This window comes from Scomber scombrus, chromosome 8, assembly GCF_963691925.1.
Source record: "Scomber scombrus chromosome 8, fScoSco1.1, whole genome shotgun sequence".
Lineage (NCBI taxonomy): Eukaryota > Metazoa > Chordata > Actinopteri > Scombriformes > Scombridae > Scomber > Scomber scombrus.
This window is the reverse complement of record NC_084977.1, coordinates 23,194,592-23,218,829: the sequence shown is the minus strand read 5'-3', so window position 1 is coordinate 23,218,829 and position 24,238 is coordinate 23,194,592. Positions and strand designations below refer to the sequence as shown.

At 40.2% G+C, this 24,238-nt stretch overlaps 1 protein-coding gene across 2 annotated transcripts; it reads right to left on the bottom strand.

Moving 5' to 3' along the window:
* Nucleotides 1-528: 528 nt before the first annotated feature.
* On the bottom strand, nucleotides 529-22,661 carry LOC133984904 (protein ENL-like). Of its 2 annotated transcripts, none has more exons than XM_062424407.1 (12): nucleotides 22,580-22,661; nucleotides 17,511-17,691; nucleotides 16,216-16,298; nucleotides 14,893-15,036; nucleotides 13,323-13,448; nucleotides 11,430-12,083; nucleotides 11,090-11,180; nucleotides 10,464-10,575; nucleotides 9,137-9,236; nucleotides 8,104-8,181; nucleotides 7,303-7,374; nucleotides 529-5,979 (listed from the first exon to the last, which is right to left on the bottom strand). In XM_062424407.1, the coding sequence occupies exons 1-12, from the start codon at nucleotides 22,589-22,591 to the stop codon at nucleotides 5,851-5,853; spliced, it is 1,782 nt and encodes a 593-aa protein (XP_062280391.1). In that variant the 5' UTR covers nucleotides 22,592-22,661; the 3' UTR covers nucleotides 529-5,850. The 2 variants fall into 2 exon arrangements, with proteins under 2 accessions (XP_062280391.1, XP_062280393.1); XM_062424409.1 differs by having other exon boundaries at nucleotides 8,113-8,181.
* Between the last annotated feature and the right edge of the window lie 1,577 nt (nucleotides 22,662-24,238).

The window sequence follows — 24,238 nt, the reverse complement described above, 5'->3', positions numbered from 1 at the left end:
ACTTATGAGAAGAATCATAACAAAAATAAATTATTCCCCTTTTAGCTGGGGACTCCCTGGAACCTCTTCAAGGGCCACTGGAGGTCCCCATACCCCACTTTGAGAACCACTGGACTAATGTTCATCATTTTGGATCATTCATTTGCAACATTGCTCATGATGATCTTATACACAGAGGCGGATTAACCAATCATCTCATCTCAAAAATAAACTGTAGAATTTGTCAGGTCAATTATTAAATTTAGATATTAATGAGATGGACGTTTCATGGCAGCAGAGGCCTCACGATACATCTCCTCAGTGCAGAGCTGAGTCACACAGCACAATTTATTGATTAGCCTTTGCCAATAAATGTCCATCCCTATAGTGACTTTTACTCGATAGATGGTCAATGCATCATGTGTGTTATTGCCCGGCCCACTGCGTGTCCTTTTAACCCCACACACTGCATTGACCATCACATGAACCCTACTCCACTCACACAGCCATGACCAGGTCAGCCGGCGGTCAATGATCGGACACCAGGGAAACAGTACTTAATGACTTTATTAATAATATGATTTCCAAATAAAAAATAACATTAAAATAACATGTTTTGTCCTTGTTAACAACTTGCATCATATGGCCACATGGTGGCATTTCAATGCCAAGTTTTTATTTTTTTAAATACCAAATCGTTGTTCTTCTGCCATCCAGTTCATTTGTTCTGCCCATCATTTGTAGCATTGACCACATACTGTATATGCGACACATTTCAACCCCACCCCCCCTCCCCACCCTTCACCCTCAGTAAAAAAACAAACCTTTATAAATACAGGCAACCCTGTCCCCTTGTCACAGACACATGACGACCACTGACACAGGAAAGACCCCGTCCGCACATGCCCCCCTCCCCATCCCATCCCACCCCGCCTCCACATATTTGCAAGGAACCATTTGCTCTATATTTTTGCTTTTTCCTCATCCTCTAGAGATCCACACAGTAGATATTCTACCTTTGCTGTATTATACACGTATTATATATAATATAGTCTCACTCCTACAGCCCTGCTCATTGTTTCCTATGATGTGTTTCTTCAGGCTCAGGGGATCATAACGACAAAAATAGAGTGACGATGACTGTCTGTGTTTGGGCTGCGTAACAACAGAGTACAGACTTGTAAAAATGATATTCTGAGCAGAAAATTAAAACACTCAAATCATAACTGGACATAACACAGAAAATATACTTTTTTTTTTTTTTTTAGCTCAAACGTTTTCAGTTCCCTGAACCAAATTGTGGAATCTGTGTCCTTGTTCTGGTCCAGTTTTTCCAACTGGAAGCAGAGGGGTGATAACAAAGTTTAGGTCATCCAGCAAACATTTCCAACACCTGCTTCTTGGTGTTCAGCTGTCATCAGAATCATGATACACAGAAACATACAGGGAACGACCCCCCTTTAACATTTTACGCCTAAAATAGATTCAACAGGCATGTTTGTTTGTGAATAATAGTGACAAAACATGCCAAAATACAAATAAAGACAATTAAATAACAAAAAAAAAAAAAAAAAGGTTGGCAAGGAAAAAAAAAATCAATTCATATTGTATTGCATGTAAATATTGTATAAAATCCTTAAAAATACAGTTTAGGTAACTACTTAAGTACTTTAGTCATCACAGCCAAAAGTGCAGAGGTCCATAAATAAAACATTGACTGCGGGTAGACAGCGGGGCTTCTCTTGAGTCGACGCCCCCCCTGGGAACCCACTCCAACGCCACAAGGGGCTGAATGAGTGCCAGGTCAAAGGTCAGAGTTCATGAACTAGGACTTAAAAGTTCCTACATCGATGCACAGAGAAGAGAGGACAGGAAGGTTGTTTTTTTTGTTGTTGTTGTTTTTTTTGTTGTTTGTTTGCTTTTGTTTTTAAATCGTCTCCTATCGCTGACATACACACTCGCAGATGCACAAACCTCACTCACACAGTCGCAAAGTTCATTCTCAGTAATCACTGCCTGAAGTTCTGTTGACAGAGGCACACCTAGAGAAAATGAGGACGGGGGGGGGGGGGGCAGTTACTATAAGGCGGTGGGGATCCAGGTTTTTTTTTTCTTTTTCCTTTGAGTCCTTGCTCAGACGGCGTTTTACAGTAAGAGCAGAGGGAGTGTGTTCATGTCGCTGAGCCCGGCAGGAAACAGAAAAAGAGTTATTAAAGCTATCGCAGCGTCAGAGTAAATACACTGTCTGCAGGAGGAGGAAGAGGAGAGGAAGAAAACAGAAGAGGAAGAGGAGGAGGGGGAAGCAGGGAGGGAATCCTTGATCATTGAAGGTTTATACCACAGTGGGCTGGTGTGTGTGTGGGTGTGGGTGTGGGTGTGGGTGTGTGTGTGTGTGTGTGTGTGTGTGTGTGTGTGTGTGTGTGTGTGTGTGTGTGTGTGTGTGTGTGTGTGTGTGTGTGTGTGTGTGAAGCCTAAAAGGGGCCACAGGAACTAACACACCAGGGGCCTGTTTCACAAAGCAAGTTCACCTCAGTCGATCTCTCTTTGAGCGTTCTGGCTTCACTAAAACCAAACAGTGTCGCTCGTAGAAACCGGTCTCACAAAGATGCTTCCTGCTTCTAAAAACAAAATAAAAAAACAACAGTTCAACAAACATGGCAGGAACTCGCTCACGCCATAGAGGTACAACAAGACACCAACCAGATGCCAAAATTGACAGATCAGAAGCCGAGTAATTAATTTATGATAAAACTGTTGATCAGTTTGGTCGCAGCAGCAAAAGAATTAAAATCCAGCGACACCGATCAAGACAAATAAGCAATATACGGCAAACATAAAAAGAAATATTCAAGTAGTAGACATTAATAATCAAATTATAATCAAACTGCTGAAAGTAATTGGGTGTAGTTAAGTGTGAGTGATTGACATATTAAACATGTTTGGTATTCCACTCTGAGGAAATGTGGATTTTCATCATTTGTGCTCTTGTGTGTTTCAAGGTGAATAGCAGCAAAACGTCAAGAGGAAAACTACACAAAGAGTAATTGTGCACAAAATAAGTCTTGAAGAACAGAAAGCTTGATTACTGTTTGTTATTCGTGGCTACAAAGAGGTAACCTCTGGTTGGCTGGCAGTTGTTTAGTTTTTTTTTTACAATGATCAAGAGAAAATTGGGGATTGTTCTGCAAACTATTTGGGTGATTGATCATTTCAGTCGATAAAAATGCCGAACATTCACCGGCTCCAGATTCTCAAATGTGAGAATTTTATGCTTTGTTTGTTGCTGGTCGGCTAAAATTAAACATTTAAATTTGTCACCTCGAACTACGAAATTATGACAAGTATTTCTGTTTTTTTAAATATTTTTTTTCTTAACATGATTCATCTATTTATCAGTTATCTGGTAAAGCTAACGTAAACTTGAGTTCATCTGTTTACAAGCTAATTTTAACAGTCTAGCTTTTATTTCATTTAATAGAAATGCTTGAGTTGGCATTTCTTGTCATTTAGGATCATCTGTAGAAACATTTTGTGTTCATTAAGTCACTATTTTTTTGTAGCTGCACTGATAGATTATGAACACAGCATTGACACTAAACTCATATGTTCTCTTCCTGCTTTATGTTAAAGTCCACTTTTAAAGTCAGACTGGGACATCAATCTTTATCTTTATGGTTTGCATGGACAGATGTGTGATTCTACTGATTATATTGATTCAATCTCAATTAAACCCTCTCTGAAGCAGCATAGTGATACAACTTGGTTAAAGGGAGTCATCTTTGTGAGACCGGACAGACCGCTTACACTCAAAGGTATCAAACAAACACTAAATCATGCTTCATGATGCAGGCCGCTGACAAATACATTTCACTTTTAGGGAAAGAAAATACACAGACCGCTTTGTTTAGCTTATTTTTCTGCCTACACGTCCTTCGTCGACGCTGTTCAAGTGCCTGGAAACTTGGTATCAAACGCTCCACCATTAGTTCAAATACTTCAAACCTTTTGAAGAGGGAACCTGGATCCTATTCAACAACAACTGAGAGCGCTGTCTCATTAAAACACACAAACACAGCTGAGAGTGACTGTTACTACAACTAATTAACGTATCTACCACACAGTCACCCGACGCTCCCTCTTTAAAAAACACTGAACCTAATCTCAGAAAGCAAGAATATGAAAACATGATCATCGTCGATGAAAGAAGAAGAAAAAGAAAAAAAAATAGTCGTATTAAAAATTTCTAGAGAGCTCAATTAACAGAAATCTCACTGACAAAAGGACAACAGCCTACAAAGACACTGGAGAAGGAGAAAGCACTGCAGGGATGGAAGCCATTAAGACAATACTGGATATTCAGGCTTCCCAATTAACACTTGTTTCCCCGAGCAGGGATTTGGAGGGGAGTTTGAGGGGGGTTGGGGGGGTCCTTCAATCTGTGTGACCATGGCTAACAGAGCGCACACCCCCCCCTCACACTGCAAGTCGCAGAAAGGCACTAGAGTGGGGCTGTTGATAGCCGTAGAAAAGTAAAAGCGATATACATTCATAGCTCACAGGTTATCTTAACCGCAATCTGGGAATAAATACACAAAATGCACTTGTAGAAAAATAAAATGTAAAAAAGCGTGGCCCCTGTTTTTTTTTTCTTATTTTTGGATTCTGGGAGATAAGTATGGCTACTTTTTCACGGCTTTTTTTTCTCTTTTTTTTCCTTTTTAAAACCCCCCCAACCCTACCCACCACTAGAAGGCAATTCAGGAGTGATCCTCTACCGCTCTGGCCGCGAGCAGTCGAGCCCTTTCATGCACACCGATATGGGAATAAGAGGAAGAGGAGGGTAGAGAGAGAGAGAAAGAGAGGAGGGATGGAGTGAAGGGGCTTCAGTGTGAAGAGGTGGTGGTGGAGGAGGAGAGGAGGGTGGCTGTTGGTAGGAGGTCAAGGCTCAGCTTTCAGTGCGAGGAAGTAGAGGGGAAAACTCAACAGAACATATGTTCAGATGTTCAGACAACAGAGAAACCTCATCCGAAAACAGACACACACACATACGGCAGGCTTCTCAGTGTCTTCATGTACAGTGTTAAGCGTAAGGACCTGGGAGACAAACGTGTGCATGAATCTGGATTTGTTTGGTGTGTGTATATGTGTGTGTATGTGTGTGCGCGCAGGGGAAAGGAGGGAAAACCAACTGTTGTTTGTGCTCGAGCTTCACCAACAAAAAAGAAGTCAGTAAACCACAAAGACAACATCTCCTCTTAAACCTCGGCAGCGCTCGCTCACACACGCACATGACTCGAGAATATGTCGGGATAGAAATGAGCTCCAGCTGACAGCAAGGGGGAAGGGAACTGGAGTGTTCTGCCGAGTAAGGAGTGTGCGTGTGAATGAAGAGGAGGAGGAGGAGGAGGAGAGGAGAAGGAGAAGGGAAGTATTGGGTTTGCAAAAGGAGGGAGCAACATGAGTGCAGGAGGGCGAAGGAGGGGAAGTGGGGTGCATTCCTCAGCTCTGCACAGAGGCTTGACACTCGCAAAAAAAAAGAAAAAAAAAAGAGATGTGTAGTGAAAATCCTGACTGTAGATGTAGTTCAGCCACTCCGGTGCTCCTCTCCCACCCTCCTGCCACCAGCTACGACACTCCTTCTCACACCTCCTCTTCCTCCTCCTCATCCTCCTCATCCTCCCCAGCGTCACGTGAAGGTGGTGTGTTTTCATGTGTGCTTCATGTGTTTGTTTGTGTGTGTTCGGTAGTTGTTCGATGATTCAGTCAGGCCTGTGAAACAGCTGCGACAGACGTGACCGCTTGTCCCCTCTTTGAGGGTATTGCGGCAAGTCCACCTCTGCTGTCGCCGCCCACAAAAAATCCTGCTTCCTGTCACGTGGCCGTCGCTTCCAGGTAGCTCTGTAGTTTGCGGACGGTGGACTCGTCCAGTGAAAAGAGGTCAAAGTCAAAGGTGGTGTTGGTCACGTTGAAGTGGCCCGTCTCCTCGATCAGGTTGACAATCTGACACACAAGAAGAGAAACAGACAAGGAGCAATTTCACTTAAAGACAGCAATTACTGAATAAAAATAAAAACTTAATTCATTAAAACAACAAATACAAAAACAAAAGTACCAGTGTCACTGTTGTCGCATCCACATCTTGTAGCGAACACATTACATTTTATTGTTTGAATGAAAAAAACCTCACATACATGTTAAAGTCCCGACTAACGAGGTAAAATCTCTGACCTGATGAAACTAATCGCACCTCTTGCGTAAAGGGAGTCCAGTGAGACGAACTATGAAACTCTGACTTGATAAAAGTGGCAAAGATATTTTAAATGTACATCTGTTGAATGAGTGAGATGTTTTACATTACTTCTTAAAATTTAACTTAAAAAAACTAACTTTTATTAATCTCAACTTCTTTGTTTTTACTGATTTTACCTTATTGTATTCATTTATCATTATTTCATTTAATTGTTTTAAATTTAGTCTTTTTCATTTATAACGATGTTTGGAAAGGTGCTGTATAAATTAAGCTTATGACTTTACAGCAAACATTCACATTTTCACAGTGTGGTTTTGTTTTCAGGCTGATATTACTGAACCAACGGATCATAGTGAATGTTATAACTTCCTCAATAAAACAAGGGACTGAACACTTTCAACAGAAACTCGTCTTCAACTTTCAACTCGTCAACATTAACAGGCTGTTCACATGTCAGGACTAAGAAACTGGGACTAGGCTTCTATTCATTGTGAACGGGAACTGGTTTTACAGTCCAGCAGAAAGTTGAGGCAAATGTCCTCTGATGTCCACTGAAATGTGAGCGAAAATAAGCAAAGAGCAAATCACGTTTTGATTCACCCAGTAACTGAAGCACAGAATCGTGTACTCTTCGACTGCGTGAATAGTCTCATCAACTTGTATGTATTTGTTGCATTTTAAATTTCAACATTGCATCCTGTGAGGTAAGCAAAAAAGAAATATTGCAATCAAGTTAATTCTGTACTCAAGAAACAAACAATGCAACAGACAATAAAGTACTCTCTCGTGTGTAGTACAGCTGCTACACAAATCACCATTGGATATCCAGTCGGAGCAGATTATGTAAATGATACACTCAATGCTAGACACCAATAAAACTACACATTCATGAGAGGTGAAAGACTGCTTTTAACATAACCACCATGTCCCTCAAACCACATTATTCAAGGACAATTTCAGCAATTCGATCTTTTTGGTCTGTGTATTTTTTACACTGTTATTTCTGTATGCTTTGTAGTGTGACTGTAGTGTGAACAAATTATTATCCACGTATCGGAGACATGACCACACACCTGCTGCAGGACGTTACGCTCCCTTAAAGCCATCAGTCTGCGATGAAGGTCCACCAGCTCTTCCGTGTACGCCTGAAGAGTTCGGACGAGGTGACAGAGGAGAAAGACAAAAGAGAGGAGAGAGTCATGCATCAGTAGAGAAACTAGTATATTTGTTTTCTTCCATGATTTGAATTTTCTGTCTGTTTCTCTCCGCTTGTTGAACACTGGCAAGAAATGTTGAATCTCTCTGAGGGTGTTGTAAATTTTAAAGACTGTAAATCCCTCCGAGACAAAGTTGTTATTTTAGGATTTATACATAAACTTGACTGACACTCAAAACAAGATCATTACGGTGCCGTTCTAGCTGTGCTGGAAATATTTGGATGCAAGATCAAGTGTGTAACAAGATTACAATGTTTTCTGGTAATAAATAATGATGTTTAGGTTCATTCACATAATCTCAGACATCTGTTTGTTCTCTGATTGAAAAACAGTGTGGTGAAACAAACTGAATGAAACAGGAAATACATGCTAAATCACCAACACAAAGCGCTTTAGTGTGAACTTAAGTATCACCAAAATCCATTTCAGTGAAACACAGCAGATGTTTTAAAGTGAAGAAGTGATAAGATCATTTTATGAGATTTTCACTTTATCAGTACTTGATTTCTTTTCAAGGGTTCATAGTCTGAAGTCTGTCTACACATCTGGATCAATTCACTTGCCGTTTTCCATCTTGAATTCATTAATGCACTCATTGAACATCGGTGAACCACTGCATGTGTGTGTGAGAGTTAAAGCATAAAAAGTTTGATTTACCCTTCCTACCTTGTCGTATCCCTTCTTCAGCACCTTCTCCGAGCGAAACGAGGAATCTGGACTCTTTCTGCCCGACACCTACGCTCGGACAGAGAAAGATGAGATTGGAGAAAGAGCAAGGAAAGAAAAAAAACAGAAGAGGAGAGAGAAATTACAGAGAGAAAAGACACGAAAAAAGAGAGGCTGTGATGTAAGACCATCGGAGCATGTGGGACATTGATGACAGCTAAGGATGATCTATTATGCACATTTCCAGTTCTGCATTTATATTCTTCGGCTCCACTGATCTTCTCAACAGTTCAAGAAAGTGGCGGTGGCTCAGGAGTTAGAGCGGGTCATCCACCAATTGAAAGTCTGGTGATTTGATTCCAGGTTCCTCCAATTCACATGTCCAAGTGTCCCCAAATAGCTCCCGATGGTTGCTGCTATGTAAGTGTGTGTGTGTGTGTGTGTGTGTGTGTGTGTGTGTGTGTGTGTGTGTGTGTGTGTGTGTGTGTGTGTGTGTGTGTGTGTGTTAATGGGTGAATGTGGCTTGCAGTAAATGCACTTTTAGTGGTTGGAAGACTACAAAGGTGTTATATAAGTGCTGTTCATCTTACTTATTTATCTAATACACCTTTACGCAACCTCAACTCAACGTTTTAAAGCTTTGTTTAAAGTAGCTATCTGACATCATAACAGTTTATAAAGAACAGAAAACTGGAAAATGCACAATAGGTCCCATTTAGTACAGATGCAATGGTGCAATCCTTAAACACTGTTGCTGAATGGCATTAAAATACAGCATGTACTAATATTCAAAATGTTTAAACTTATGCCTTAGAGTGCTTTTTAATACTGTTTTAATCATAACTCATGAATGGCTTTTTGAAACAAATAAAGCAACAAAGAACTTAATGTTGGAATACGATCATGAAGACACCTGAATTTTTAAAAATATCACCTCGTCATTATCACCAAGTTTATTTTCTGGTCAAACCGCTTTGGCCTCGATATGTCGTGTTAGCAGTGAAGGGAAGTCTGTCTGACTCACTTTGTTATTGGAGGAGCTGTGTTTCTGCGGGGGCGGAGCGGGGTCTCGACTGGGGCGGTGCGAGCCGTCACTGCTGTCACTCTCGCTGTCCAGGCTGAGTCTGACAGGGGCGACAGGGCGAGGTCAAAGGTCAATCACACATAGACGGACGGAAAGAACATATTGTCATACTGCTTGCTGTTGTACTTGCGCGTGTGTGTGTGTGTGCGTGTCTATGCAACTTAGATTGCAAATTTAATTAGCTGCCAGTGTGGGGTCGCCACTCAGTAATACAAATCAAAGTCAGCTCTTTTCAGTTATGGGCTTCATCTCATTTCATCATTTGTGAAAGAGACAAAACCACCTAAAATTAGAAACACTACGTAAATAATACAGAGGAGAGAGAAACCTGGTGAGGTAGGTAGAGAAAGCTTTGAAGGATGTTTGACGAATTTCCATATTTTCCTTATTGTCTACAAATCTCAAACTGAACTCATCCAAATATTACAAGTACTGTGTGTGTATCTGTGTGTGTGTATCTGTGCACCCAAATCCTGGTATATCTTTATTCCTCTGTGCTGTAAATCTCCGTTGTTGTCCAAAAACTATTAAAAACATACCAATGAGTCACAGTGCTGCACTGGCTCACATGTTCCTTCACCATGAATATTATGGTCACGGTGGTTTGTTTAGGATTGTGGTTACCATAACAGAGCTTTACTAGTTTTTTGTGCTACATATCACAACCTCTCATCTTTGCACTACATTGTAAAGAACTTCAGTGCAACATCAAGTTGTTGAGAATAAGAAATCTATAGAAAATCACCAAATTGTCCTTTAAGGCACCTGTTTTATTGAGACTATCTTATCAGTTTACTGCATGTTACACTGCGCAAGATGAGTTTGATAAAATCTTAGTTGCAACCTGTGTCTGTGCAATATCAGTTTTGATGAATATCAATTCTGATGAATGCCTGTTGACTTGTAGTACAACAACTGGAATATTTATGTTAAAAAATATATGCATGCAGAGACGTGTCATTAACTTCAGTAATTAACATTTGTGCTGCTTTCTCATGCTGTTAAAACATAGCAAATCAATAATGAAAGCTTTGGCCACAGTGCTGGCACTTTGATGCATCAAAACCTCAAAAGAGAAAAAGACAAGTGTGTGTGTGAACCCTTTTGTAGCCCGAAAAAGAAGGGGGCATAAAATGCAGACTTTGAGGGTGAATTTGAGGTTAATGTGTTTTAATGAGATTTCCCCACGTTTCTCTCACGATAGTAAACTCTTGTCCGGGTCAGACCGAGATGACACAGTGTTGAAGGGCGCTTTAGAGAGACTGACCGAGAGTCACGGTTGGGGGGGTTGGTCTTGATGGGGGTCTCCTCCTCCGAGCTGCTATCATCATCATCCGACTCCTCTGACTGGATCTCCTCCACCATAGATCGCAGGGGGCCTGAGAGAGACGGATAGACACACAAACTTTAACACTGCTGACCTGACACAAACTAATTTTATCTTTCAAGATTTTAGAAGTGACCAAACGCTTGTGTTTTCTATACTGTGGCTTTTTGTCTCTTGTGTCCTTTCTGACAGTTGTATGTCACGTGTATTTTTTGTTCCACTGATTTTAGGCGCCACTGTTATTTTTTGTGAGGTCTCTATAGACCCATTTGGGGATTTTTTAAACTGTATATATTACTATATCTGTCTATTGTGTCTGTATTTAAATGTGCTGTTTTTGTTTTCTCTTATGTTCATTTTACTATTTTTAATATTTGATCATGTTTAATTTTTTATTATAATCTTTCTGTGTTGTTGTCAAACCATTCAAATAAAATTATCATCAAACAAAAAACCCCAATGTAAACTAAACCATAACCACATATTTCAAAAGCCTTTAACAGACCCAAACACTTCACATTAGATCTTCACTTCCTGAATGTTCAAGCCAGCTGTGTGGTCTGTACCTTGCCCTGGTTTCTGTCCCGGCTCAAAGTCCGAATCTGAACTGGAGTCGGAGCTGGAACTGGAGTTGGAAGGACTGGAGGGGGCCGACTGCTGCAGAAGGACGAGGAAGAGAGAAAAATATGTGAGTAATAATAAGTGAGATAAGAAAGAGATGCGAGTTGGTAATTATCATGTTCAAGAACCAAGACTGGGAAGGAAATGAGATCCAGCTTTCAACTTTGTTTGTTTAAATACATTTGTGTAATAAATCTATAAAAATATAAATTAGCAAGTGTACAATAAAATATGGTGATCATACGATGAACAGCATGTCATAAAATCCTTTCATTTCAAAGCTACCTCTGACTTTGAAGACGCTTCATCCTCTGAATTCGACTCTTCGGACTCTGGAGGTTTCTTGGGCTCCTTCAACTCCTGTGTGTCGTTTTTGCCTTTGGGCCAGCGACCCTTTTCCTTGGAAGGTTTCTTCTCTGCGTAGGGCTGACTGGCTGCAGATGATGAGGAGACGCGGGGAGACGTTCCTGTGAAGGCCCCGCCCGATGGCACCTTCGGCCCCTCAGAGCTGCCTTTCTTTTGCTTCTTAGCGCTAGGTTTGGGAGACTCTACCGTGGAGGGCCGCTTCCCGGGGGCTTTAGACTCTGTGGGCCCTCCGCCTCCTCCTCCCCCACCACCCCCTCCACTCCCAGCCCCCCCTCCTTTAGGGGACATGCCCTCCATCTTTGACTCCTTCAGTGTGAGTTTCGGCTCTTTGAAGGCCGCCTTGGGTAGGACCTTTACTTCATCTTTCACTTTGATCTCTGACGGCTTTTTCGAAGACGAGGATGAGGAAGAGGAAGGGTCGCGGCCACTCTTGCTGCTTCCATCTCTGTCGTTGTCCCCTTTCGACGTGGCTTTGCTCTCAGAGTCTTTTCGGGGACGTTCCCTATGCTCCTTGGTCACTTTGTGTGGTTTGGGTCCTTTGCTGCTGCCACCACTTCCTTCTTTACTTGGCTCCTGGAGAGAAATAAAATAAAAGCTGGATGAACAGCAGCACTGTCATCATCACTCTGCTCTCAAAGCAATCAGCTCAGGGACTCTGAAGAGGTACAGGCTTAACTGCTCACAGACATCAGCCGTGCCAGTCTACTCTGCACTGTAGTTACTTTATTTACTGAGAATCAAGTGTCAAAAAGCTTTTTTTTTAATCACGATAACTTAAGCCAAAACTACAAAAAATACTAATTTCTCAGTTGGAACCCATTAGTTCAGAGCTGCAACAAATGATTATGTTTCTTCTTCGGGTCAAAGGTGACATCTTCAAATGTCTTGTTTAGTCCCTCCAACAGTAAAAACAGAAAAAGTTGTATAAAAGAATGAAAAAAGGAGCTTGAGAGAGAAATTTACACCCCAGGCTCTTTTCTCACCTCTACGCGATAGCCAATCACAGTGTGAAGTGGGTGTGAATGTTGGATTGTGGCAGTTACAGAAATTGATGGACATCTTCCTATCTGACGTCAGAAATGTGTGGTTGAAGATTGTTCCTGAAGCTATCTGACTGTCAGAGTATACGCCAGCCTTTAAGGTTTCTGACACAGCAGGATGAAACCAAGTCTTTTTTCAGCCTCATGCTGGTGCTGACCTCACGCCTGCTCACGCCATGTAAAAAAAACATGTATTTCTACGTCGTGAAGAGGATGATTAGTTAAAAATAATTTGCCAACATACATCTTGACTCAAAACCAGATTATGCAGAAAAACCTATTTGTAGGATTTTGTATAGTAACGCACACTGTGGTTGTGGTACAGATGAGCAGAAGTCAAAAATGTAAAAAGCCAGTCATTTCTTTTTCAGTCAGGCACGAAGAACAACACTGGTCTGTGAATGGTTAATACAATAACTGTGACAACGATGGAAAACTGTAGTAGTTATCCTGAAGATCTCACAGTGCAATGCAAAGGGATCAACTTCCTGATTTCCTCTGATATGTCCCGTCTCCTGGCAGATAAGCTGGCTGAGTGATACTGCATACATGCATACAGATGCTCAAACACAGTTGGTAGTGATTAGAGAGGCCTGAGTCAGCATGCTCTGAAAGCTGATTGGATAATTTTGTTACGGACATACAATGCTCATTTTGAAAGTCAGCCATACCTTTTTTTTTTTTACAAAAATAAACTGACTGGCACGATCAATGAAATAGTGAGGCTTTCAGTATAACTACGATCGAGAGTTTTGTGTTAACGTTAACCAACCTTTGACACATGCGAGGTCTTTGTCTTCTTGGGGTCTGAGAAGGCAGAGAGCGGGATAGTGGGGAGCATAGGGTAGTCTGGACTGGGTCTCGACACAGCTTCAGCCCCCTCTGGAACCACCAATACCTAAATTAGAGAGACAACAGTTAATAAAGGCTCTGTGTTGGAGTTTAAAGCCACCAAACATCACAAATGCAGCGTGTAGCAAGTGTAGAATGAAATATGGTGATCATAAGATGAACAGCATGACATAGAAACTCAGTTTGAAAAAGTGGGATTGTTTTCATCGTATTCAATGACGAGATAATTAAATGTCACAACAGCAAAGATTCTTTTTGAACTCAGAGTGTACACTGCATCCTACAGAGAGTGTTGCATTATGGGTTGTTTATAGCCTTAATGTTGCTAAGCTAGTGAGTGTCTTTAAGTTTGTTACAGCTAGTCAACTCAAGGGCAATTATTCTGAGTGTGAATTAATGCGTGATTTACTTTCTCAATCAATCAACCAGCTGTTTGATCTATAAAAAGTCAGAAAATGGTGAAAAATGACAGTAACTGATTCCCAAAGACCACAGAGTGACCTTGAAAGTCTCATCTGGTCCCAACAAACAGTCAATAAGTCTGAGATGTTCGGTTTACATAAAATATTCCAAACCAGAAAATATTCACACTTAACAAGCTGGTATCAGAAAATTAAATTTTTTTTTTTTTTTTAAATCAACAGTATTATCAAAATAATTGGTGATTATTTTTCTGTTGATTAAATAATCAATTAATCAACATACTGCTGCCGCTCTAGTCCACTCTAAAGTTCTCCGTTAACCCAGTCTAACCTGCTGGAGCTTCTGAAAGCTTGTGTAACATATTTTTCTGCCACCTGACAAGTGAAAATGAATCCAAATTGTCTTCTGACATCTTTACAGCAGAAACAAACCGTGGACTAAATCATCTGTGAAGCAGCAAAGAACCACTGCGGTTGGAGTTGATGAGGTGAATAAAAAAAGACACCCTTAAATGTACCAGGGAACATTTTTGACTGATTCTTCTGACAGGAGAGAGAAAGATCTGATTGATTTATGTTCTGCTTTAATGGAAGTATTTCTGTTTCATGAAAAGTCTTTTCTCCTTGGATTAATATTATCTCACAAAAAACCTTTCTAACACGATGAGTGAGAAATTGTGTTGTACCTTCAAAAAGTCTATTTGGAAAATGGGGATGCTCTTATATTTAGGTTACTACGATATTTGGCGGGGCTTTTATTTAACTCCACTGAAGACAGACTCAGGCTTTTATATGTTTATGTATATGTTTTTATATATATTTATAGTAAAATACATCATGTAGAAGCTGCTACTACTCTGTACTATTGTGGATAGCAGCACTGCTATTGATTTTAGTCAGTCATTCAATCATGAGTCCACTCAACCTGGCAACCAGCCCGGGCGTGTGTCTTTGTGTGTGTGTGTGTGTGTGTGTGTGTGTGTGTGTGTGTGTGTGTGTGTGTGTGTGTGTGTGTGTGTGTGTGTGTGTGTGTGTGTGTGTGTGTGTGTGTGTGTATTTCAGCCTCACCCCTCCAGCTTTGATCAGCTTTCTCCTGAATTCTTTGGTGGGGTTGTTGAAGGTGAGCTTCTCACAGCGCAGGTGGTTGACAGGCGGGTTTCCTTCCAAGTTAAGGAACAGGTCATAGTTGAAACACACCTTTTTTGGCTCCTCCTAAATAAGGAACATAGAAGAAAGATTGTTTTTTAGTCATTGTGTCATTTTAACCGCTCTGTAACGGCCTGCGCCACACAAGCTCGTTTGTGTTTGTCTTTCTGCATCACTGCCCAAGACACACTCACCTCTCAATACCTACATATTTCACAACAATAGATAAAAGCTGAATGAACAAACGATCACCCTGACATGGCTGGAGCCTGCTCACTGATAAGAAACGACTCACATTCCTGGGAGAAGTAGAGAAGCGGACGATTATAGTCGAGGGAAAGGCATTAAAATGCGCTGGGGGGATTTTATAAACAGAAATGTCTTTTTTGTAAATGTAGAGATGGATGAATGGTTGCTGATGTTTACACTGCTCGTGCTTCTCTTTCTGTATTTTCTTGATCTTTTTGATAGATTTGTTCATTGTGTATAAGGGTAATTGCACATAAACAGAGGAAGCACATTTCTTGGATGCAGTCCAGTAATCTAATATTATGAAGACTTTCAGGAGACGATGATACACAAATGTGAACGTATATACATCTTTGTTTCATTATTCATTTAAATTACTGGTGGAGACTAAGAAGTGCTGGTATAACAGTGTCTGCTCATTTTTATTATTTCACTTTCATAAATGTCTCCATGTTAAAAAAAAAAGTTTTTTACTGACATTCATTAAATGATCTGAACCAATGGGAGTGTGTCACGTAAAGCCATTCACAAACCAGTCTATAAAAGGCTCTGAACTGTCGCTGAGGTTACATGTACTTAAGTAATCTCATTATTATTGGCTTTCGGGCGGTAACCTGATTTCCAAAACGTCACATTAAAGGAAAACCAGTTTCCTTCATCAAGTTAAGGACTTAACCTGGTTAACACGGGTACGTTTCTGCGGGAAAAACATGATTTCTCCTAAATAACCTGGATTCGTGTGTGTATGTAGAGGCAGTCCATCCATTAATTTCAATAAATCAATCAATATTATAGTTTCAGCTGCATTTAAAATAAATCAATTTACTACACCCAAACCATATTGAAGTGAAAATAACTAAATTTGCCCCACATTTCGAACAAACTTGCACCATTCTTTCTTTCTAGTATTTTTTTTTCTCTGGCCAAATTTCTACACATACACTCTCTACATGGTCAGTAGTATACAGCCAACTTATCTGTGTCCATTTGTCTCACCTTGTTCTTGAAGTAAACCTCAATAGGCATGAGGAAGCCCGCGTAGCCCGACTCCTCCACTTTGTACGGAGGCTCCTTGCATACTGCAGACAAACAGAAACGAAAATACAGTTAACGGTCGAGAGCAACACGAATAACAAAAAAAAACAGCTACACCCTCCAAAGTTTCAAAATGAGGTCAGAGACAAATTACGTAACTTTATTTGTACATTACAGCCGTGGCCAACTGTATACTGTGTTACCACGACAGTAATGAACATGATATTTATTGTTTAAGAATTAGTTTTTCATATAATAGAAGATAAAAAAAGATACCCTGTGTTTTTAACCTCTAGTAGCTCTATGGAGCAGTTTTTTTAAGAGTGGGTCTCTGTTTTGTTTGTTTCGTGCAGGATGCAATATAGGTTTCCAATAGTTTCACATTATTAAACTGAACTACAGGTAGCCGTAATTTGCCGAAAACCGCAGCAGTGGCAGAATAGAAGAAGACTGCATGCTGGTAGACATGAATTTAAGAAATGCAACACTTATTAAAAATGGCTTCGCAGATGAGTTTTTTGAGGAAGGAAATACACTCGACACTTGTTAGACATCAAGGTTACACACAGTGCGCCTTGGTGGGTAACACTCTGTGTGGTAAACTTCACAGGGCACTTTCTGCTGTAGTTCATACTGCACAGACTTTGTTTTATCCCCCTATAGTCAAATATGTTTTCAGAGTTTCAACTTTGTAAATGTGTTTAGGCATTCACTAAGATGGGTTGTTGGAGCTGTTAGAGGATCAATTATTAAAACAGTCAGGAACGTAAAATAAAGAATGACACATGGATTATTCGGCTGCACCATTATAATCATGTGTGCACTGTTGCTTAGCCTCACTCGGACCTCTTTGAAATATGTTATGAACAACTTAATTTTTAAAAATTGAGAATGTTGTTGCCCTTTTTAGCGTTTAATCAGTGTCTGGTAAACTAAAAGCATCACATAGAAATGTAAAGTCCAGAAAACGTTGCCACAAAACCTGAATCTTCAGCACTGAAACCATTATCCTACCCGCCTTTTTTGACCATGTACGCTCCTCTAATTATTTTAGATTTCATGCTATTAATCTCTGAGCAATTAGTTTAGATCCTTACGCATTTTAAATGTCTTGTTCTGCATTTCTAAGTTAATGTATTTTATGAAATGTGTATGTGTATATATACACATAAAAATAAAAAACGTGCTTTGTCTCACAGACAGCGGGAATGTGTGTTTGCGTGCATGTTGGGATATCGTTATCTCTGCCATCTTACCTCTCTTGGGTTTGGGGAAGCTCTCATGCAGGCGGAAGACAACCTTCTCTACAAAGTGCTGGATGTCGCCGGTCTCTGGCCCTCGGACAAACACCATCCAGTCGTGTGTGAAGCCCTCTGATGTCACTTTCTTCCTCAGCTGGGCTCTGTGGCCCAACTCCAGCTTCACCTGCACTGTGCACTGAAAAGAGACAAGGACATAGAAAAGAGTCAATTATTGTGTGTTATTACACTGGATCGGTACACTTTGGAGAATATAGACAAGGCCAAAATGTGAACTACAGAGGCAGAGTGAGAAAACAAAAAAAACATTTTAGATCAAGAAGGAGATGACAACGTCAAATCGAAACACGTCAGCCGTTATCTACGCTTTCAGCATTTTGTGGTGAGCACAGCAAGGTTAAATAAATGCCTTTTTGGACATTAATCTGTATGTGAATGCTTTCTCACGATAGAAACATTTCATGTAATCGGCAGTACATATCATAATGCTGTATAGTAAGTGTGCTAAATGAAATGAGTCGGCCTAAAACAGAAGAGAAGTAAAAGACAATTGCGGGGTAACTTGAAGTTTACCCTACACGATGTTTATAATAAAACAACTAGAGTGCCACAGTGCAAATATATTAATTACCAATCAACTTAGTAACTTTAGTAGTAACATAATTAGAAACCTGTCAGATAAAGAGAAGCAGCTTTATTGCATTATAGCATTATTCATTGGCTTCTGATTCAAGCTTGTGCAAAAACCTCCAAATTTCTATTTTGAGTGAGTGGACTTTATTCTCGAAGGGAGCGGCCGAGCACTTGGCCTGGACAAACACAAAGCGGGACCGGTGTCGGGAAGCTCCCTCTGGAATGGGAGTGATTAGCTGCCCTAACCAGTGGATCTCAAAAGGTTTGTCCAGAAGAGGGGCACACATTGTTGGGCTACCTCTCCTCTGCCAAGAACAATGACGGCAACGGAACGAGCGAGTGACACCGAGCGCTGGTGGCTGATAGGCAGAGTAAAGTGAAGAGGCCGCTGAGATGTGGAGAGCAGAAGGGAACGAGAGGGGGGACAAGAGGGGACAGAAAGGCACTTTATGTCCAGGGGAGGACTGAAGAATGTGGGCATTTGGCTCCGGCACTGAGCGGCTCGTGAGCTGGGACTGAGTGGGGGGATTAGAGGGGACCGGATTGAGATGAGCACTCTCACACAGTCTCTCTCTCTCTCTCTCTCTCTCTCTCTCTCACTCATACACACACACACCTCTTCTGGCTGGCACTCTGCCCGGCCATTCTGTGGCAGTAATGCCCTTAAACTCCAGACTCCACCACACCCATAGAGAGCAGCCGCGGAGTCCCTCCAATCATCAACACCTCCCTCTCTCCCTCGCTCCGCCCGACGACTCCACAAAAAAAAAAATCAGGAATGTGATATGGACAACACTAAAAACCAGGATGATAGTGGGCCAAAAGGAGGACACCGATTCTCCACAAGCAATTAATGAGAACAACAAATTAAAATGCTTCAACGCGGAAAAAACCAAACAGAATTCATACAAATTATCTGAAAATTAAGACGTTACGATTACATTGTGATTATTTTTATAACCAATTAATCCAGTTGTCTTCAAAATGCATGTTTTGCCCGACTAACACTTCTATAGCTGCAACAATTAGTCAATGAATGAGCTAGTTAATTGTCAACAGAAAATGTATTGCTACTAATCACTACTTTTATTATTGATTAAAGTATTTTTTTAATATATTCTGATTCCAGCTTCTTAAAATGTGAATATTTTGTGTTTCTTCAGTCGTCTTTGACAGTAAACTGAATATTTTTAGGCTGTGGACGGTTTGTCGGAACAAAAGAAGACTTTTGCGGACGTCACAAATTGGAAACAGTGACAGTTTTCATCATTTTTGGACATTTATAGACCGATCCACTAATCTATGAATCAAGAAAAGAATTGACAGATTAACTGATGATGAAAATAATTGTTAGTTGTAGCCCTGAAATGTTTAAAATCAAATGACAAAAAAGCAGTAAATCCTCAAATCTGAGATGTTTGAACGTTCATTTAAAAAATTACTGAAAAGATTAATAGATACAAATAATAGTAGCCTGCAGATTAATCAATCAACTGTTTGTTTCAGCTCTAAAGAGAGTTTAAACTAATGATTACTTTCATCATCAGATAGATGTTGATTGTTTTCAAACAATCTAAATCCCAAATATATTGAATTAACTATGATATAAAGCAGATAAGAGACGAAAAAATAAAAGTTTCCAATTAATTTTCTGTCAATTTGCTAATTTATTTATCAGTTTTTAGTTTCAGTTCAACAAAATAAAGCCAAGAAAAGAAAACTATATTGATAAAGATGGACACGATGAATTAAACTGAGTCTTAAAATATTAAACCGAAGACGATTTAAAGCCGGATATCAGAAACACTTGAGTGAGCAGTGTATAAACATACATGTAAAAAAACTGACTACTTGCTATAATTTCTGCCAATAATCATAAAATTTAAATCCCGGGAGGCAACATGAGGCTGAGAAAGTAAACACATGTTAAGTGAAATGTGTCAAACTGTCTGAAAATATGAAACAGTTTCTCAATCATTCAACTCTTGTCATATCAAATGGGCTAAACTACTTTTGGCATCACATTTATATTTAGCTTAACTCCAGAAAAAAGGAAATGTAGCGACGCAAATATAAAAAACAGACCACACAAAGCCACTAAGACTGAGATGATGCTTTTGAGCCCCTCTCTCTCTCTCTCTTTTTCTCACACAGTGCTCCAATTGAGGGGAAATACAAATTTTGGCAGACACACTGGCTCCCATGAAAACAATGAACTCCCAGCTGCCATGTAAATAACACCCCTCATGACCATGTTAATCTCTTCCAGCTAATAAACGATTGAAGTAAAAGTCAGAAAATTTCCCTCGGAGAGGATAGCAGGACACACACAAACACAAACAATCAAGATGGCAGCGATGACGCTGACGCTTTGAGACGAAATCCTTCATTTTGCCAAACACGTACATATCTAAAAAAGACAACACAAATAGACACAATGGTTACTTGTATTGGAAATCACGTGCAGGCATCTTAAAAAGCTGCATGACTATTCGTCCTGTCATCTCAGCTGCAGCGTTCATTAACATATATCCACTCGACGAGCTGCAACGATTAGTCGATCAAAAGTAAATTAAGCACCACAACTTTTGATAATCCAGCTTATTAAATGGTAATATTTTCTGGTTTCTTTAGTAGTCTGTGATAGTAAATTGAATATCTTTGGTTTGTAGACGGTTGGTTGGCTCAAAATAAGAGATTTCAGGTTGCGTCTTGGACTTTGGTCATCATTTGTCACAATTTTCTGGCATTTTATACACCAAACAACTAATCGATTAGTCATCTGCATAAGTCATGCCTCTACTTTACTGTCCGTATAGGATGTGGTTAGATTAATCAAACTGTATCCTGGCTGTGTCGAGATGCTGCTGTGTGCATCAAATTAAATAGATTCAAATGAAACATTAACAGACTGGACTCTGTTCTGGATGTGACGGCGTGGCGAGAGACCAACGAACATTGTGAATTTCACACACTTTTCACACAGTTGCCAGTTTATTGGTACACAACACATGGCTAAAAATAATGTACAATACAACAGTTTCTTGTTCAAAAAAAAAGCTAGACTATTAAACTACAGCCTCTAAAAACGACCATAAAGTTGATTTAATCTCTCTAAAGCAACAAAACACAACAACTTTTAATTTCATTGAATGCTTGTTGGTAGAAAGCATTACTTTCGAGCTATGTGCACCAATAAACTGGCAACTGAGTGTATATTTGTGCAATAAGGGTGAAACATCTATGGTCACGTTCACAGAAGCACAACTTGACTACCTTTCAACTCGTAGCTGAAGACTTCCTCTGGATGATCTAGTTAAAAACTTCAAAGGGGGCCAACGCTGAATGGGTACTAGTTCCAAGAAAGTGGCTGGGCAACTTTCCATGGGTGTGTGTGGCCTTACCATCTGAAATATAGTCTTGAATATAACCTCAGGCATTTAGAGAGTAACCCATTTTGAAGCAATATCTCCCCTACAGTAAGCAGATATGTAATTTGGTTCACCCACTTATCGGCCTGTGGAGTAAATTGTGCAGCTCTTTCAGGCTGACATGAATCTTTAATAAGTGAGAAACAATGCAAGTATATTAAATGTGAAGGCTTGAACTTGCAAGAGCAAATATGTCTTTAAATCTATTTTTTATTCTTTTTTCTACATGTTTTGGACGTATCATGATCATTCAATTTAAGGGTGCTCATCATAACTGGAGTCAAGTTCAGCAACACTTGGGATTTACTCAGGTTTTCCACCATCCTGCGTGCATTTTAAAGTCTTACAACCCTTTGAATGAGGCGTGCATTAAACATTAACCAACTGTTAGCAAATACTCCTTAGATATCACAGAAGTTGTGTGATGGTTTCTGGTGCTATTAGCCCCGTGTGTGAGGTTTCAGGCCGCTGGCAGTCGAGACACCACCCCGCCTCTCCAACCCAAACCTGGAGAGGACAAATCTTTTCCCCCGGCGCCTTGCAGCGGCTCCTTAGCCTTTAGCCCACGGCCGACACTCTCCTGCTCTCCTGGTAGGTAGACTAGCTTAGCTTAGCTTCACCACCACCCACCCCCCACCCCCTCTAAAAAAAAAAAGGTTTTCATAGTGTTGAGCGGCGTGCATGTGCTTATTAAACACAGCAGAGCAGATTAAACCCCAGGTGTGGGTCTCTTTGTGTGCCCGGTTGTGGCTGCAGCTATGCAAGCGTTGCAGAGCAGTGTGGGTAGACTGGAGCTAGCTAGCAGTAAATACCGATGTATGAGTGCCCAAAGCTAGCATAGCTCCAGAGCCAAACAACTACGAGTTCATTAGCAGCAGGAGCTTTTTTTTTCTTCTGGCTAGCTGAACAGATGATTCATTCCTGCCCTGCCGGCGCAAAGCCTGCTGGCGTTTCCTGCGTGAAAAGTTCAGAGCCAGCGAGGAGACAGAAAAGCTACTCTACCTGGTTCTCCATGTTCCTGTGGCCTCAGTGATTGTTGTATTTATTTACAGCGGTGTTTGCGGAGCGTCTCCCCAGCCTCGGCTCCTCATTGTGTGTCAATCCAGCCCCAGAAGCGGAAGGCAGACGGCTCCCCTCCCCTTCCAGACGGCTGCTGGCAGGCAACCAAAACAGAAAGCTCACTCGGCCAATCGGAGCGCAGGGAATTTAAGCCCTCTTGAAAGGATCCCATCAGAGAGCGCGGGAGGCGGGGCATAACTCGAGCCGCAAATACAATTAAAGCATTTTGTGGTGGTTGTCTCGAGTGACAGCGAGCATGTCCCAATGGCTGCAGCCCTGTTTCAATTGTAAAATGCACATGATGTTAATTGATTAATCGGGGCTCGATTGTATTGGTTTTAGAATTTAAACCACTGATAGCCGTGCTGTAAATGCAATATAAATAACATTAACAAAAACCGTCATAACTTACTTGTACAACTTTCTCACATTCCTCTTTTATTTACACAAAATAAGTTTGTTGAAACCTCTGAGAAGTTCCTAGTTTCGCTTTTGAGTCACAAACAAGTCTTGTGAAACAATAATACATTCACTCATGTACTGTATAAGTACAATTTGGAGGTGAGTATTTCCATTTTATGCTATTTTATACTTTCACCATTACATTTATTCAACAGAAGTATTCAGATCCATTATTTTAAGATAATGTACCAATATAAAAATGTAAAAATACTCCATTACAAGTAAAAGTCCAGCATGAAAATGTCTACCTAAGTTAAAGTACATAAGCACTTGCACAAACATGTACCTAAATTATTGCAGTAACAGTAGTGGTTTGGTCCCTCTGACTGATACATTATTATGTATGACATCATTAGATTATTAATACTGAAACATCAGTGTGTAAACAGCTTGCTACTGTTGTAACTGCTGGAGGTGGAGCTTGTTTCAACAACTTTGTATACAGTTAGCTCGTTTAGTCCAAGGTTCTCAACCTAGGGGTGGGGCCCCTCCAAAAGGGTCACCAGATAAATCTAAGGGGTCATGAGATGATTAATGGTAGAGGAAAGAAGAAAAAAGTTCTGATACACAAATCTGTTTTTAGGTTTCTTAAAATGTACATGCAATATTTGATCATTTGGACATTTTATTGAAATGAAACCATGTGAGAAGTTTAGAGGGAAAAATCACTATTTGGTGGAGCTGTTAAAAACTCATAGACATCTGAAATGTGACCCTGACTACACACTGATGATTGTAAGACGTCAAAAGACAAAAAGGTTGGAAACCACTGGTGTCATCTTACCAATGTGTTGTATTTTAAAAGCTTGTTATATTATCCACTGTGCCAAATCCTCATCTGAAAAGTAACCAAAGCTGTCAAATAAATGTAGTGGAGTGGAAGTATAAAGTTGCATACAATTGAAAAAACTAAGTACCTAAAATTGTACTTAAGTACAGTACTTGAGTAAATTTACCTATTTGTTTTTGATCAGTTCATAAAATATAAGTTAGAGCAAAACTACCAAACCAAACAGTGTATGAAGCAGTTAAAATTAGCAGCTACAATATTTAAGTACTGCTTATAAGTTACTGCATCATTAACAATCTAATAATATAATAATGTAACACAAATAGGGGTCATTCCGCATCAACATGTTT

Excerpts from the sequence above, each read along its gene's own strand:
- LOC133984904 (XM_062424407.1), bottom strand. Across the intron at positions 15,037-16,215 it reads AGGTTTACTTCAAGAACAAG|GAGGAGCCAAAAAAGGTGTG; the intron begins GTGAGACAAATG and ends TTCCTTATTTAG. Across the intron at positions 8,182-9,136 it reads ACAGCTCCTCCAATAACAAA|GTGTCGGGCAGAAAGAGTCC; the intron begins GTGAGTCAGACA and ends GTCCGAGCGTAG.